Source organism: Aotus nancymaae, unplaced genomic scaffold (assembly GCF_030222135.1).
Source record: "Aotus nancymaae isolate 86718 unplaced genomic scaffold, 86718_ANA_hifiasm-v0.15.2.pri h1tg000016l, whole genome shotgun sequence".
NCBI lineage: Eukaryota > Metazoa > Chordata > Mammalia > Primates > Aotidae > Aotus > Aotus nancymaae.
The window spans coordinates 5,614,325-5,630,005 of NW_026988428.1; the positions used below are offsets into that span (position 1 = coordinate 5,614,325).

At 43.1% G+C, this 15,681-nt stretch overlaps 1 protein-coding gene and 1 pseudogene across 1 annotated transcript in view; one reads left to right on the plus strand and one right to left on the minus strand.

Moving 5' to 3' along the window:
• FGD6 (FYVE, RhoGEF and PH domain containing 6) overlaps positions 1-15,681 on the plus strand; it is a 149,898-nt gene that overhangs the window by 113,060 nt on the left and 21,157 nt on the right. The window contains exons 10-14 of the mRNA XM_064376872.1: positions 733-791; positions 875-946; positions 1,672-1,740; positions 2,271-2,354; positions 4,195-4,274. Coding sequence (XP_064232942.1) covers positions 733-791; positions 875-946; positions 1,672-1,740; positions 2,271-2,354; positions 4,195-4,274 — 364 coding nt within the window. The remainder of the gene's footprint in view (positions 1-732; positions 792-874; positions 947-1,671; positions 1,741-2,270; positions 2,355-4,194; positions 4,275-15,681) is intronic.
• Positions 8,717-13,894, minus strand: LOC135275212 (peroxiredoxin-6-like; annotated as a pseudogene).

Sequence of the window (15,681 nt, forward strand, 5' to 3'; positions counted from 1 at the left end):
GAGAATAACTGCAGCCCCAAAGCTGACAAAATGCAGACTTTTTCCTTTAGACCTAGTTACAAAGATGACAAGACTGCAGTATGGAAAAACACTTTGATAAAGGCAAAGGGTTAATAAAAATAGTAAAACACAGTAGGCCCGTGAAGCTAATAACCCAGCTCACAAAATGACACTTGTAAATTCCTGAGATCTAGGATCCTTTCATGTGGCATTTCCCCGATTTCTAATCATGCCTCTTGGAATCAGACTAAGAGAAGGAGACTGAGACCTGATCTTAAATATTCATTTTTCGTAGTTCTTAGTTCCATCAAGATCCTTTTCCCTCACGATCCTTTTCTCCCAAGACAGTTTATATGGGGATACTTCTTCACTTCCAGGTGAAATCCCATCCTTATCCTTGTAAACTTTTAGAGGATAATCGAATCACAGCACAAAACAACCCTGGCATTCATACTGTTGATAAACATGGTCTACAGTGTTTCTTTAGAGGCTTCTTTTGGCTCATTTTTTCCCTATAGTTTTTGCCAGATTTTTGGGTTTTTGTTTTGTTTTAGTTTGGTTTGGTTTTGCCTTCATTGAACCTTATATTTCTGCCTATTCACCGTTAACTAAGCTCCTCCAGAGGTTGGTTGCTATAAACTAGCTATCTTGTCCCCTGGAATTGCTTAATGTTGCAAATTATTTGTTTCAATTGTAATTACTAAATGCACCTTCTGTTCCCACCTATTTCAGATGCCCTTGCTGTTGTTATAGAAGTGGCCAACCATGCCAATGACACCATGAAGCAAGGAGTAAGTATCTTGTTATCAGTGACTGGTGTGGTCTTGAACCTGAAAGCCCAGGCCTTCATATGCTTTACATTGTCTTTCTATAGGACAACTTTCAGAAACTTATGCAAATTCAGTACAGCTTAAATGGACATCATGAAATTGTGCAGCCTGGTCGGGTAAGCATTTTAGGTTGTTTTTTGCAAACTTGATACAATGCATTTAGGTACCATCTGTATCTGTTTATCATTTCAGTTATAAAAATAGATTGTTTTTGTTACTCTTCATTGATTCAGTCTTGATCACTTTATCTGTTCAAAACATTCATGATGTAAGTCACTGTGACAATTCAATTAGGAATAAGCCCATTCATGAAGTAAGTCCAATTCAAGTAGGAGAATGGCAAGGGACCCCACAGAGTATCCGATTTAATGGGATCGTTTTATTGTGTAATGCCAGCTGAGCTCTCACAGTTTTGAAGACAGTTTCATTTAAAATCTTTAATGTAAGAGAGGATTATGAAGGGAGAGAGGAAATTGGTATTTTGATGCTCCTCATATAGTACAAAAGTGGCCTAGGGAATGAATTCAGGAAAATTGCAAAAATGCAGTTGTCAAGATGTTGGATATGCTTCAGGATCAAGTACACATTCAGTCAATTACATGTCCCTCCATACAGCATCCCTGGGGCCAATATTGGATTTATGCAACACTGCTTGCTTGTCCGATTCCTAAATGACTTAAGGGTTTAAAATTAACTATGATTGTAAAAAATCTCAAGGGAACTATGTCTCCCCAGTCTGTCACGAAAACTATTCTTGGGGAAGAAAGTTGAAAGGAAATTATATTGTCGTTGTGTTATGTATGATGGTAGGACTAAATGGGTGTTTGTTTGGATGAATCAGGTTTTTCTTAAAGAAGGAATTCTGATGAAGCTGTCTCGGAAAGTGATGCAACCCCGAATGTTTTTCCTGGTAAGAGGACTTGTGTAGTTCTGATGTGTCCGAGGTAGGGATAGTTGCTTAAGGAAAGGAGACATTTATACATGGTAAGTAAGCTTAGCACATTCAAATGTCAGCCTTGGTGGCTTCTTCAACTGGCCATACTGCTTATTGCAATTCAGGTATGGAAAATAAAAGCTGTTATAATGCATAACCAGAAAATTATTTCCTTTGGGAATTTATTTCATTTCTAACTTGGAAAAATTGTTCTAATCATTTATTTAGGCAGACTGTAATACCTTAGTGGGATTTAGAATTCAAAAAACATTAAATCTTTTACAGAACTTGGAAATAAAGCACGTTTTCCAGAAATTGCCTTTTAAATAATATTCTAATAAAATATTCTGTGTAGTTCTAGTGTATATAGCAGAATATAAGTATTTTATTCAGAGAGCTTTTAGCAAAGAGGTATTATTTATCCTTTAATCTTGTATCTTGTCAAAAGTCTTTGTAGTGGAAATGTGTTTCTTTACTTTGACCCGTGAAATTGTTTCTACTTTCAGTTTAATGATGCCCTGCTGTATACAACACCAGTGCAGTCCGGGATGTATAAACTGAACAACATGCTCTCACTGGCTGGACTGAAGGTCTGTGTATCTGTTAGATGATTTGTTTTGTATTTTGAGACCAGGTTTCATTCTGTCTCTCAGGGTGGAGTGCAGTGGTATGATCTCGGCTCACTGTAGCCTCCGCCTCCTGGGTTCAAGTGATTCTCCTGCCTCAGCCTCCTGAGTAGCTGGGATTACAGGTGCCTGCCACCACACCCAGCTAATTTTTGTATTTTCAGTAGAGACAGATTGCACTATGTTGGCCAGACTGGTCTCAAACTCCTGACCTCAAGTGATCAGCCCCCCTTGGCATCCTAAAGTGCTGGGATTATAGGCTTGAGCCACCACGCCCAGCCAGATCTGTTTTTAAAACCTAAATAAAGACTGGGCATAGTGGCTCACACTTGTAGTCCCAGCACTTTGGGAGGCCAAGGCAAGATGAAAACTTGAGCTCCAGAGTTAGAGACCAGCCTGGGCAACATAGAGAAACCCCCATCTCTATTGAAAACAACAACAATAACAACATCAACAAATACGTGATGTATTTAGAGAAAATTCCCTAAGATAAGCATTTTTCTTACATCCTTTACTTTTCTGTTACTGTTTATGCATTTGGTTGTTTTGTTTTGTTTTGTTTGTGACAGAGTCTCACTCTGTTGCCCAGGCTAGAGTGCAGTAGTGCGATCTCTGCTCGCTGCAACCTTTGTCTCCTGGGTTCAAGAGATTCTCCTGACTCAGCCTCCCGAGTAGCTGGGACCACAGGCCCAGCTAATTTTTGTATTTTTCGTAGAGATGGGGTCTCACCATGTTGGCCAGGCTGGTCTCAAACTCCTAACCTCAAGTGATCCACCCACCTTGGCCTCCCAAAGTGCTGGGGTTACAGGTATAAGTCACCGAGCCCAGCCTGTTATATGCATTTGATTATTCATTCATGTAGTGATTTGTTCACTTATGCATTAATTTATTCATAGGATATTTATTAAGAACTATTATAAACAAAACATAGTAATGGGTTTGGTGGAAAACATGAAGATGATTTGAAGCATGATTCTCATTGTCTCTCCTCCCTCAAGGACTTAACAACTAGTTGGGAAGATAGCACACTACACATAAATACCCATAAAATAGACAGTAATAAATATCACTGTAGTGGCACAATTACAGTTTTGGGAGTTCAGAAAATAAAGAACTTGTAGTGTTTGATGGTCATAGTGGGGACTGGCATGCAGCTTTTGGTAGCAGCTAGGAAAGAAGGAGAAAGAAGAGGACGAGCAGGCCAGTCGTGGTGGCTCACGCCTGTAATCCCAGCACTTTGGGAAGCCGAGACAGGTGGATCACGAGGTCAGGAGATCGAGACCATCCTGGCCAATATGGTGAAACCCCATCTTTACTAAAAATACAAAAATTAGCTGGGCATGATGATGCGTGCCTGTAATCCCAGCTATGTGGGAGGCTGAGGCAGGAGAATTGTCTAAACCAGGGAGTCAAAGGTTACAGTGAGCTGAGATTGCAGCACTGCACTCCAGCCTGGGCAACAAGAGCAAAACTCTGTCTCAAAAAAAAAAAAAAAAGAGGAAGAGACAGTGGACCTTAAAGTATACATCACACATTTGGCCATGCTAAGATGTTGGGGAAAGGCATTCCAGATGGAGGGCATATTGTGAGCAAAGTCCTGGAGATGGGAAAGGTGGGCCCATGTGTGATCTTTTCAGTTCATCTGAAGCACAGAGTAGTTGAAGGAGAATAGCAGTAGATAAAGCTGGATAGGAAGGTTGGTTGTGGATGTCAGCAACCAGGGGCATTGGACAACTTCAGCTGCAGTTCATTGATGTGCTTTTCAATCAGATGAGTTGGCTCAAATTGTTGTGCTTTCTTCCAGGTCAGGAAACCTACCCAAGAAGCCTATCAGAATGAATTAAAGATTGAAAGTGTGGAACGTTCCTTCATTCTCTCAGCCAGGTACATTTTTTCTTCTTTTTTTTCCCTCCTCATTCTGAGTCTGCTTGCTAGGGAATGCCAGGAAAATTTTGGATTTGGGTTTTTGTTTTTTTTTAAGACAGCATCTCAGTCTGTTACCCAGGCTGGAGTATAGTGGCAAATCACGGCTCACTGCAGCCTCCACCTCCCTGACCTAAACCATTCTCCCACCTAAGCCTCCTGAGTTGCTGGGACCATAGGCATGCACTACCATACCCGGCTAACTTAAAAAAAAATTTTTTGTGTATGCCAGGTGCAGTAGCTCACGCCTGTAATCCCAGCACCTTGGGAGGCCGAGCTAAGCAGATCACTTGAGGTCAGGAGTTTGAGACCAGCCTAGCCAACATGATGAAACCCATCTCTACTAAAATTACAAAAATTAGCCAAGCATGGTGGCAGGTACCTGTAGTCCCAGCTACTCAGGAAGCCAAGGCAGGAGAATTGCTTGAACCCAGGAGGTTGCAATGAGCCAAGATTTCACCACTGCACTCCAGCCTGGGTGACAAAGAGAAACTGTCTCAAAAAAAATTTTTTTCATAGAAATCTCCATATGTTCTCCAGGCTGATCTTAAACTCTTTAGCTCATGCCATCTTCCCACTTTGGCCTCCCAAAATGCTGAGATTACAGTTGTGAGTCACTGTGCCCAGCCCATTTCTAAGAATATATAAAAATAAATTTTTGTGAGTATCAGGGTCAGATATTGCCAGCACTTTTTGCATTTAGGCTAACTACTGACTTTCTGTTTCCTCTTTTTTCTTCTTTCCCAATATCATGCAGTTTTACTCTTGATTTACCATGCAAGGAAGTGGCTGAGAGCTGAGGCAATAGTGTGCTAGAAGCACGGAGATTGAAATGTTCCTCTGAACACAATAACAATGGTGAAAGTGCTTTGCTGATCTTTTTTTTTTTTTCTGAGATGGAGTCTGGCTCTGTCATCAGGCTGGAGTGCAGTGGTGTGATCTCTGCTCACTGCAACCTCTGCCTCCCAGGTTAAAGAGATTCCCCTGCCTCAGCCTCCCAAATCTGGAACTACAGGCGTGTGCCACCACGCCCAGCTAATTTTTTGTATTTTAGTAGAGATGGGGTTTCATCACATTCGTCAGGATGATCTCGATCTCCTGGCCTTGTGATCCACCCACCTCAGCATCCCAAAGTGCTAGGATTACAGGTGTGAGCCACCACACCTGGCCTTGCTGATCATTTTTTAAGTGACTATTTCAAATTGTTTTTAAGACCAACTAGCTTTATAGGTTATTAGGAAGTTTGTATTTGTCACTTAAAGGTTCTGACAAACCTGTGAGGTAGGTACAGTCTCCTACTAAAAATTAGGAAACTAAATTACAGAAAAATGGAGTTGCTTTCTTATGGACACATAGTTGACACAGCCAGGATGCAAATTGAAGTCTTTTGCCTTTAAATCTGTTGTTATGGGCCGGGTGCAGTAGCTCAAGTCTGTAATCACAGCAGTTTGGGAGGCCAAGGCGGATGGATCACCTGAGATCAGGAGTTTGAGACCAGCTTGGGCAACATGGTGAAACCCTGTCTCTACTAAAAATACAAAAAAATTAGCTGGACATGGTGGCATGTGTCTGTAATCCCAGCTACTCTGGAGGCTGAGGCAAGAGAATCACTTGAACCTGGGAGGTGAAGGTTGCAGTGAGCCGAGATTGCACCACTGCACTCCAGCCTGGGTGACAGAGTGAGACTCTGTCTCAGAAAGAAGCAGGAGAGGGAGGGAAAAGAAATCCATTGTTATTTATGATACCACCTCGCCCCAGACTGGAACCTGCAGTGACTTATATGGTATCATAATGTAATTCAAGTGCTAAGGAAACCTGCAGCTGTATGACTCATACAAATACATTATTGAGTTACTGACTGACTGGCAGAAGTAGATATTTGGAAAGGTTTGATTGGTGAAGGGAGAGATGCCAATAGTTACAGCATGCTCCACTGCACAATCTCAATAATGAGATCTCTCTTCTCAGACTTAACCTCTGATCTAATAAAACTAGAAGCAAATGCTTTTGTAACACTTACTGTATGGCACGCACTGTCATAAAGACTCTGTATTACTTCATTACATCTTCACAGCAACCTATTAAGGCAAGATATTATGATTATACCCATTCTATGCTGAGAAAAACCACTCAGCTATACTAGCAGAGCCAGGATTTGACCCAAGCAGTCCATTTCCAATTGTCCATACAACTAAAATCAACTAGGATCTTAGGAGCAGGTGGAGTAGTGGCCAGAATAATTTATTACTCTGCATCAGTCACAGTGCTCAATGTTATGTTTTATATTTATTTTCTCTTTTAAGTTCCATGATAACGTGTGGGGTGGGTATTATCCTGATTTTCCAGATTAGAAAAGTGGAGGCTCAAAGAGGTTCGATAACACACCTAAGGTTACATGAGTTGTAAGCAGTGGAGCTGTGATTTGAACCTAGGTGTTTCTGACAACCATTATAATTTTGCCTATGTCCATGGATGTCAAGGACTCAAACCAAATGTCTGACTTCCCAAAAATCAGAGAACCACAAGAGTCATCCTGGGGTGTGCTACTCCTCTGAAATGCAATAGTCACTGCCGCATGACATACAGGATGACAGGAGAAGACAAATACCTGTGTCCAGGGTTTGTTAAATACTTTGCAGCTACCAGTCAGAGCAAGCAAAGTTCTTGCAGGGGGTACCTAAAGCATCCACCAGGTACCAATATTTAGAGAGTGCACATAAACTCTCGATCACTTGGCATTGTGACTTTTTTCTTTCTTTTCTTTGCTTTTTTTTTTTTTTCCGAGACAGTCTCACTCCATCACCCAGGCTGGAGTGCAGTGGCATGATCTTGGCCAACTGCAGCTTCTGCCTCCCGGGTTCAGGCGATTCTTCCGCCTCAGCCTCCCTAGTAGCTGGGATTACAGGCATATGCCACCACACCTGACTAATTTTTGTATTTTTAGTAGAGACGGGGTTTCACCATCTTGGTCAGGATGGTCTCGATCTCTTGACCTGGTGATCCCCCTGCCTTGGCCTCCCTAAGTGCTGGGATTACAGGTGTGAGCCACCACACCCAGCCTCTTTTTTTTTTTTGAGATGGAGTTTCGCTCTTGTTGCCTAGGCTGGAGTGCAATGGCACGATCTTGGCTCACCCGCAATCTCTGGCTCACCCGCAATCTCCACCTCCTGGTTCAAGTAATTCTACTGCCTCAGACTCCCAAGTAGCTGGAATTATAGGCATGCGCCACCATGCCTGGCTAATTTTGTATTTTTAGTAGAGACGGGGTTTCTCTGTGTTGGTCAGGCTGGTCTCAAACTCCTAACTTTACGTGATCCGCCCACTTCAGCCTCCCAAAGTGCTGGGATTACAGACATGAGCCATAGCGCCCGGCCTTAAAAAAAACAAAAAAGGTCAGGGCATAGGGGCTCACACCTGTAATCCCAGCACTTTGGGAGGCTGAAGTGGGTGGATCTCCTGAGGTCTGGAGTTTGAGACCAGCCTGACCAACATGGAGAAACCCCATCTCTACTAAAAATACAAAATTAGCTGGGTGTGGTGGCACATGCCTGTAATCCCAGCTACTTGGGAGGCTGAGGCAGGAGAATTGCTTGAACCTGGGAGGTGGAGGTTGTGGGTGAGGTAAGAGTGTGCCATTGCACTCCAGCCTGGGCAACAAGAGCGAAACTGTCTCAAAAAAAAATTAAAGTAGAGATGTGATTTCACTATGTTGGCCAGGCTGGTATTGAACTCCTGACCTCAGGTGATCCACCTGCTTTGGCCTCCCAAAGTGCTACAGGCAGGATTGTGCCCTTTTTTTCTCTTTTTAGGTATAGAGAGTTTGAACAAAAGTTCAAAGAACATTAAGCCCCTGTATATCATGTTTCCGGTGATTGCTTGAGCTTGGTTCTTAAAATGAAGAAAGTTATTTTTAAAATTCCAAGGAGGAAATGCCTATAGAAAAGTCAGGTTTTCAATTGCACTTCTATTTCCCAAGTAAAAATGAGCCTTGGTAAAAAAAAAACAGTATTTTATTTTATTAAGATTAATTCAGGAAATTATAGTAAATGTTTCTTTCTTTGATTGTCAGGTAAATATCCGGATGTTTATGATTTCCAGATCAGTTCCAGACAGGTGTAATGAACAGCTCTGATCAGGGTTTATATTTCTGTAACTTTTTTTTTTTCTTTGTTGAGACAGAGTCTCCCTCTGTCGCTCAGGAGTGCAGTGGCGTGATCTGGGCTCACTGCAACCTCCACCTCCTGGGTTCAAGTGATTCTCCTGCCTCAGCCTTCCAAGTCACTGGTACTACAGGCATGTGCCAGCACACCCGGCTAATTTTTTTTTGTATTTTTTGTAGAAACAGGGTTTCACTATGTTGGCCAGACTGTTCTCAAATTCCTGACCTCAAGTGATCTGCCCACCTTGGCCTCCTAAAGTGCTGGGATTACAGGCATCAGCCACCATGCCTGGCCACACTATGTCCATTCTTCTGATCAATCCGAGTGGCAACCCTCTCTTGTGCTGTCATCTGGAGAGAGATAATTACCCTGAGAATCTCAGCCAAGTTCCTGCCAGTGGTAGCTGGGTAGACAGTTTCAGTTTCTTGTCAGGACCAAAAATAAACACCACAGCTGTTACAGCCGTGCCTTTATCTTCCATCTCAGCAGGATCCAGCGTGTCCAACAAGATGGTGAGGTCCTGATCCTTACCACCAATGATGAGAAAAGGTCATAATTTTTGTGGGCTCATCGTCATTATAAATATTGATATCCTTGTTCTAGGCAAGGTGGTCTTCAGCACTGTCTGTTGCAAGGGCAGTCAACTTCACATTGCTCTTGGCGAATTCTGGTGCCAGCTTTGCAGCTCTGCCAGGCTCCTTGGTGCACACTGATGTAGAGTCCCGAGGGTGAGAAGAAAGAATGCCACAGGAGTCTCCTAGAAAGTTGTGGGAACAGATACAGCTAACAATGATACTAGCCTCAAAGTTGGGAGCCCTGTCCCTAACAAGCAGCCCTCTGGGGATGGCAGCAGTAGTGACATGGGTGGGTGAGACAGTGTAGTCATGGCAGCAGGCAGCTAGCTGGTCCAGGCAATCCTGTTTGTCTTTTTGTTAGTAGTCTGGGACTCAGTGATAAGCACTGATAACTGAGAGCAATTGTTGCTGAGTGAAACTCACTTTAGTGATGAGAGAAAGTCATTGTTTGGAGACTGGCATATGAAGAGCTGTTAGGAAAGCGGACTGTCTACTTATCAGCCATTCAAGATATTTACTGGGCCTCACCTACCCTGTCTAGGAGCTGGGGTATGCAGTCCCTGCCCTTAAGGATAAGCTTCTATTCTAAAGTGGGAGATATACAATAATCAGATTTATTTTTATATATGCATATATAAATAATTTGGAGTATTCAGTGTTATAAAGAAGAATAAAGTAGGCTGAGCAAATAGAAAGTGATGAGGTCAAGAACTTTAATGGGATGGGGCAGGGGGAGTCAGAAAAGTTCTCTCTGAGAAGCAGCAGAGACCAGAAGCAAGTCCCAGATGGAAGTGACAGCAAACACAAAACACATACCAGGGAGGCAGGAAAGAGTGTAGCATGTTAAAGAAACAGCAAGAAGTCCAATATAGGTGGAGCCTAGTACTTCAGGGTAGATGAAATGTGAGTTACAGTTTGGGCCAGGAGCTAGGGGTCAGACCATAGTAAGGTTATTGAATTTTTTAAGTGTGACGGGCAATCATCAAGGGTTTTCAGCTCAGTGATAATATATAATTTATATTTGTAAATGATCACACCGGCTGCTTTGTTGAAGACTACAGTAGAAGTTGGGCAACCAGGTAGTGAGTGGGCAGTAGATGATGGTGTGTCTTGGGTTAAAGTGATGAACAGTGGTATGAATCAGGAAAAGCCCAATATGATTACTGATGGACTGAATGTGGGCTTTGCAGGAGAAATAATTGAACTGGAAAGTTCTCGATAAAGGAAAAATAAATTTCCAAGGGAGGGTCAAGCCGGCATGAGGGAAAGAGATATATTGAATGTCATCAGTGTGCCATGCTCTCCTTCCAAATTCCTCCAACCAGTTAGGCAGGTAGTGCATCACGTGTGTGTGTGTGTGTGTGTGTGTGTGTGTGTTTTGAGATGGAGTCTCGCTCTATTGCCAGGCTTGAGTGCAGTGGCATGATCTCGGCTCCCTGCAACCTCCACCTCCTGGGTTCAAGTGATTCTCCTGCCTCAGCCTCCCAAGTAGCTGGGATTATAGGCATGCGCCACCACACCCAGCTAATTTTTTTGCATTTTTAGTAGAGACGGGGTTTCACCATGTTGGCCAGGCAGTTCTCGATCTCTTGACCTCGTGATCTGCCCACCTCAGCCTCCCAAAGTGTTGGTATTACAGGCGTGAGCCACTGCACCCAGCCTGCATCACAAAGGAGGCATCATCCCTATTCAGTCTCTCCATCCCCTCACACCAACACACTGCATGCTCTATCAGCACAGATCCGCATGTGACTCCATGCATGGCAGCCAACTCCACAGCCTCTGCCTTGCACAAGTGTAACCTCTACCTGTGTCCAGTAAGGAATATGGAGCCTCTACCCTGGGCCAGGTATTGTACTGGGCATTGGGACACAGTGAACTGAAAATTAAAAGGGTCAGGCCAGGTGCGATGGCTCATGCCTATGATCCCAGCACTTTGGGAGGCCAAGCAAGGCAGGTGGATCACCTGAGATCAGGAGTTCAAGACCAGCCTGGCCAACATGGTGAAACTCTATGTCTACTGAAACTATAAAAATTAGCTGAGTGTAGTGGCACACACCTGTAATCCCAGCTACTCCGGAGGCTGAGGCACAAGAATTGCTTGAACTTGGGAGGCAGAAGTTACAGTGAGCCAAGATCGTGCCACTGCACTCCAGCCTGGGCAACAGAGCAGGACTCCGTCTCATAAATAAATAAATAAATAAATGAAAGGGCCCTTCCTTCACTGAGCTGACATTCCATGGAGGAGGACATGCACTTAGCAAACATTAACACAATTAAGTATTGTGGTGATTCAGTGAGGCACAGAAAAAGTACCAGGGGCCAACTAGGAGGCTATAAAGACCTTAAACTATAATGGCGGAGAGAGAGCAGTCTCTTCCCTACAAACCCTGCTGTTTATACTGACTTAGGAAAGATAAGTACGAGTCAGACAGAAGGGCAAAGAGAAAAAAGGAAGAGACTCCTGGTCATTGGGAGCACTGTGTACAAAGTGCTTTTCACCTAAGGGGCATGACATATTCAGAGAATTGGAAGGCCACTGTGGCATGAGCTTGAAAGTGAGGAGGAGAATGACCCAGGATAAGCCTGGAGGGGCAGGTGACTTAGATGGTGCAGAACCATCTTGTGGGATTTGGTCTTTAGCCTCAGTGCCACAGGAAGCCACTGAAAGGCTTATACAAGGGAATGATGAGATCAGATTGGCATTTTTTTTTTTTTTTTTTTTTTTTGATACAGAGTCTTGCTCCGTTGCCAGGAGCCAGGCTAGAGTGCAGTGGTGCATTCTTGGCTCACTGCAACCTCTGCAATTCTCCTGCCTCAGCCTTCTGTGTAGCTGGTACTACAGGCATGCGCCACCATGCCCAGCTAATTTTTGTATATTTAGTAGAGACGGGGTTTCACCATGTTGGCCAGGATGGTCTCGATCTCTTGACCTCGTGATCCACCCGCCTCAGCCTCCCGAAGTGCTGGGATTACAGGCGTGAGCCACCGCACCCGGCCTGGATTGGCATTTTTTAAAGACTATCCGGCTGCTGCATGAAATATGGTTTGGGAAGTGGTCTAAAGGAGGTGACTGATTGGACACATGGTATAAGAGGAGTTTTTCAGAGGAGTCTCCAGGATATACTATGAATTGGGAGCTGGTGCCATTCACTGTGACAGGGAGCACCGGGAGAGGAACAGCTTTAGGGGAGAAATTGGGAATTTAATTTCAGATATGCATATGAAATGCAAGGTGCCTATGCAGTATCCATATGCAGCCATCAAGGGGCAGTTTATGTAAGGATCTGGATTTCAGAGGGAAGTCTGGACCAGAGGCATATATTTGGGCACCGTCAGCTTAGAGATGACCACAGCTGGCAGACTGAATGAGGGTACACAGAGACAGAGAGTTTCTTGCCAAACTATAACTCCTCAAGTCCTAACTTTGTTATCACCTTTGCAAAGCTATCCCTGCTACTTACGTAAGGTAATTTACTACTTCTGTTACTTATCTACATTTGTTATATCATATTTTAATTACATGTTTTACCTCAATTCACACTTGTAAGTGTGCATCCTTACAAGTGAAGTATATTTTGTGTGCCCAGTTCTTGGCTTAGGTCCTGGCTCAGTAGCCTCCCAGTGAATGTTACTCACAAATCAAAGTGATGTGGCCTTTGGACCTCAGAGAAGCATCCTGCAGTTAGTCCAAGTAGTAAATGGTGTGGCATGGTCTAACAACCCCAAATCCTTTCTATTGAAGGATTTTTAACCCTTTATTTATTTATTTAGAGACGGATTCTTGCTTATCACCCAAGCTGGAGTGCAATGGCACCATCTCGGCTCACTACAACCTCCGTCTCCCAGTTGAAGTGAATCTCCTGCCTCAGCCTCCCCAGTTGTTGGAATTACAGGCGCACACCACCATGCCCAGCTAATTTTTTGTGTCTTTAGTAGAAATGGGGTTTCACTATGTTGGCCAGGATGGTCTCGAACTCCCGATCTCGTGATATACCCGCCTCCCAAAGTGCTGGGATTATAGGCGTGAGCCACCGTGCCCAGCCAGTTTTTTTTTTGGGGGGATGGACTCTCAGTTTGTTGCCCAGGCTAGAGCGCAGTGGCATGATCTCAGCTCACTGTAACCTCCACCTCCCAAGTTCAGATGATTTCCCTGCTTCAGCCTCCTGAGTATCTGGGACTACAGATGTGCGCCACCATGCCCAGCTAATTTTTGCATTTTTAGTAGAGACTGGGTTTTGCCATGTTGCTGAGGCTGGTCTCGAACCCTTGAACTCAGGCGATCTGCCCTCCTCTGCCTCCCAAAGTGCTGGGATTACAGATGTGAGCCACCACACCCAGTCAGGTTTTTAACTCTTGGCAATTCATCCCAGTAATTGGGAAAGTGGTACTTACTTGATAGAAATTTGCTTTCTTGTGCTATACGCGTTCTATAAGGAAAATAATACTTGGCTTAACAGTTTTTCAGTTTGAGGAAGATGCTGATTCTTCTGCTAATCATGTTATAAAAGGAGACTAGAATATCTCCACTGGATGCTGCAGGCAAATGTGTGTGGTCTGTGAGAAATGTGTTATCAAGAGCTGGTAAACATTGTCTTGGCAGAACCCCACACAGGAGAGAGCCAGGAATGATTAAATGAAAGAACAGCATATGTGACATGATTTGCACAGTTGAATCACATTCCCCATGCTCCCAGGGCTCCAGAAGAATCCAACAGCAACTCTCAAATTTACCATCTGCCTCTCTGCTTTCTGTTACTCTTCTGGTGGGGAGCAGGGGAGGGAGGGAGAGATGGTAATGTTTTATGAATGTTTGCTTGGAAGCCTGAGCATGTATTCTCGTCATGTAGTTCTCTAGGGAACATGAGCAGAGGCTGTCAATGCCCTGATGGTGAGAGGTTCAGTCCTTAACTATACTTGTGTTTAATACCAGCTCATCACTTAATAGTCTGTTGTCTATAAAGCAAATTATCAAACATTACTAATTCTCAGTTTCCTTGTCTGTAAATGGTGAAGGTGGGTGATGATGTTGTAGTTGGGGGCAGGGGGTGTAAGATCCAAAATATTCCATGGGGAAGCTCTGAGGGTGAGACATAGTGACATTTGCTAAGCATTTAGCAGAGTTGGCTGACATGGTAACTGCTAAATGGCAGCTAGTTTTGGCAGTAATGCAAGAATAGTAGCGGTAAATAAGGCAGGGTTTTGTTTGCTTTAGAGAGAATGAGGTTATTTCTTTTTTGTTGTTCTTCATATATAATGAAAATTTGAGAAATGAATTTGTTTTAAAATTTTATTTGTAAACTGGATTTCTACCTTTTTTAATCCATGTGAATGGACATTCTAAATGGCACTCAAGCCATGAATTAGGGAGGTGCTTTCTGAGAATGATGATTGTAGGGAAGGTGAGTGGTTTCTATTGACCTGCCCTGGGTTCTCTAAAATACAGCAACACATGTCTATATGTACCATTATTAATAGTGGAATTTTTTATTTTAGAAACACTGCTGAAGAGTTCAAATACACTTAAAGTTAGGGTGAATAAAACCAGAAACTGCGTATTCAGTCACCCAGACTAAAAATAATCATCAAGATTTTGCCACCAGTTTTCCTGTTTCATAATTTTCTATTTTAAAACAAACTGCAGCTATCAGGTCATTTTACTTGTGCTTTTCTTTTTTTCTTTTTCTTTTTTTGTGACAGAGTCCTGCTCTGTCACCCAGGCTGGAATGCAGTGGCGCAATCTCTGCTCACTGCACCTGCACCTCTTGGGTTCAAGCAGTTCTTCTGCCTCAGCCCCCCAAGTAGCTGGGATTACAGGTGCTCACCACCACACCCAGCTAATTTTTGTATTTTTAGTAGAGACGGGATTTCATCATGTTGGCCAGGCTGGTCTCGAACTCTTGACTTAAAGTGATTCAGCCACGTCGGCCTCCCAAAGTGCTGGGATTATAGGCGTGAGCTACCACACTCATCCCATTTTACTTCTATATACCTCAAAATGCCTCTGTAAATTAAACTACAGACTTTTTTAAAAAAACACAGTCATTCAATTCTAAATCTTCTGGGAAGAAAAAAAAAAACAGTCACAATCCCATTCTGATGAATTTTATTTTATTATGATGGAGTTTTAATTATTTATTAAAGTATTCCTTTCTCTCATTCCCTCTCCCTTCTCTTTTCTGCTCTTTCTCTACTGTGTATGTATAGATTTGTATATTTATTTTGATTTATAATACCTAAAATGTGCCTCTCAGTTTTGAATGTACAAAATAAAATTTAAACAGTGGTTTCATAAGTATGCTAATGTCAGTATTGACTTGGAGTTAACATGGTTTTGGGAGAGAGGCATGCTTAGAAAAACAGAGAAAAAAATACCCCCTTCTTACCAGGCTTGCCCCTATTTGGCCCATTCCCATCTAGCACTGAATTAAAGATATCTCCTGATGAGCTTGGAGTAGGCACAGACAACTTGGTGGGTGAAATAGGTAGAGAAGCCCTAACAACAACTGCAGCCTTTCCCGTGTGAACCACTCCTTCACCATCTGCTTTCTAATACAAAAAATATGTTCTCCTCACTCCAGTGCCATTCCTAGAAATTTTTAGTAATGTTTAGTAATCTAAAGGTATTTAGTA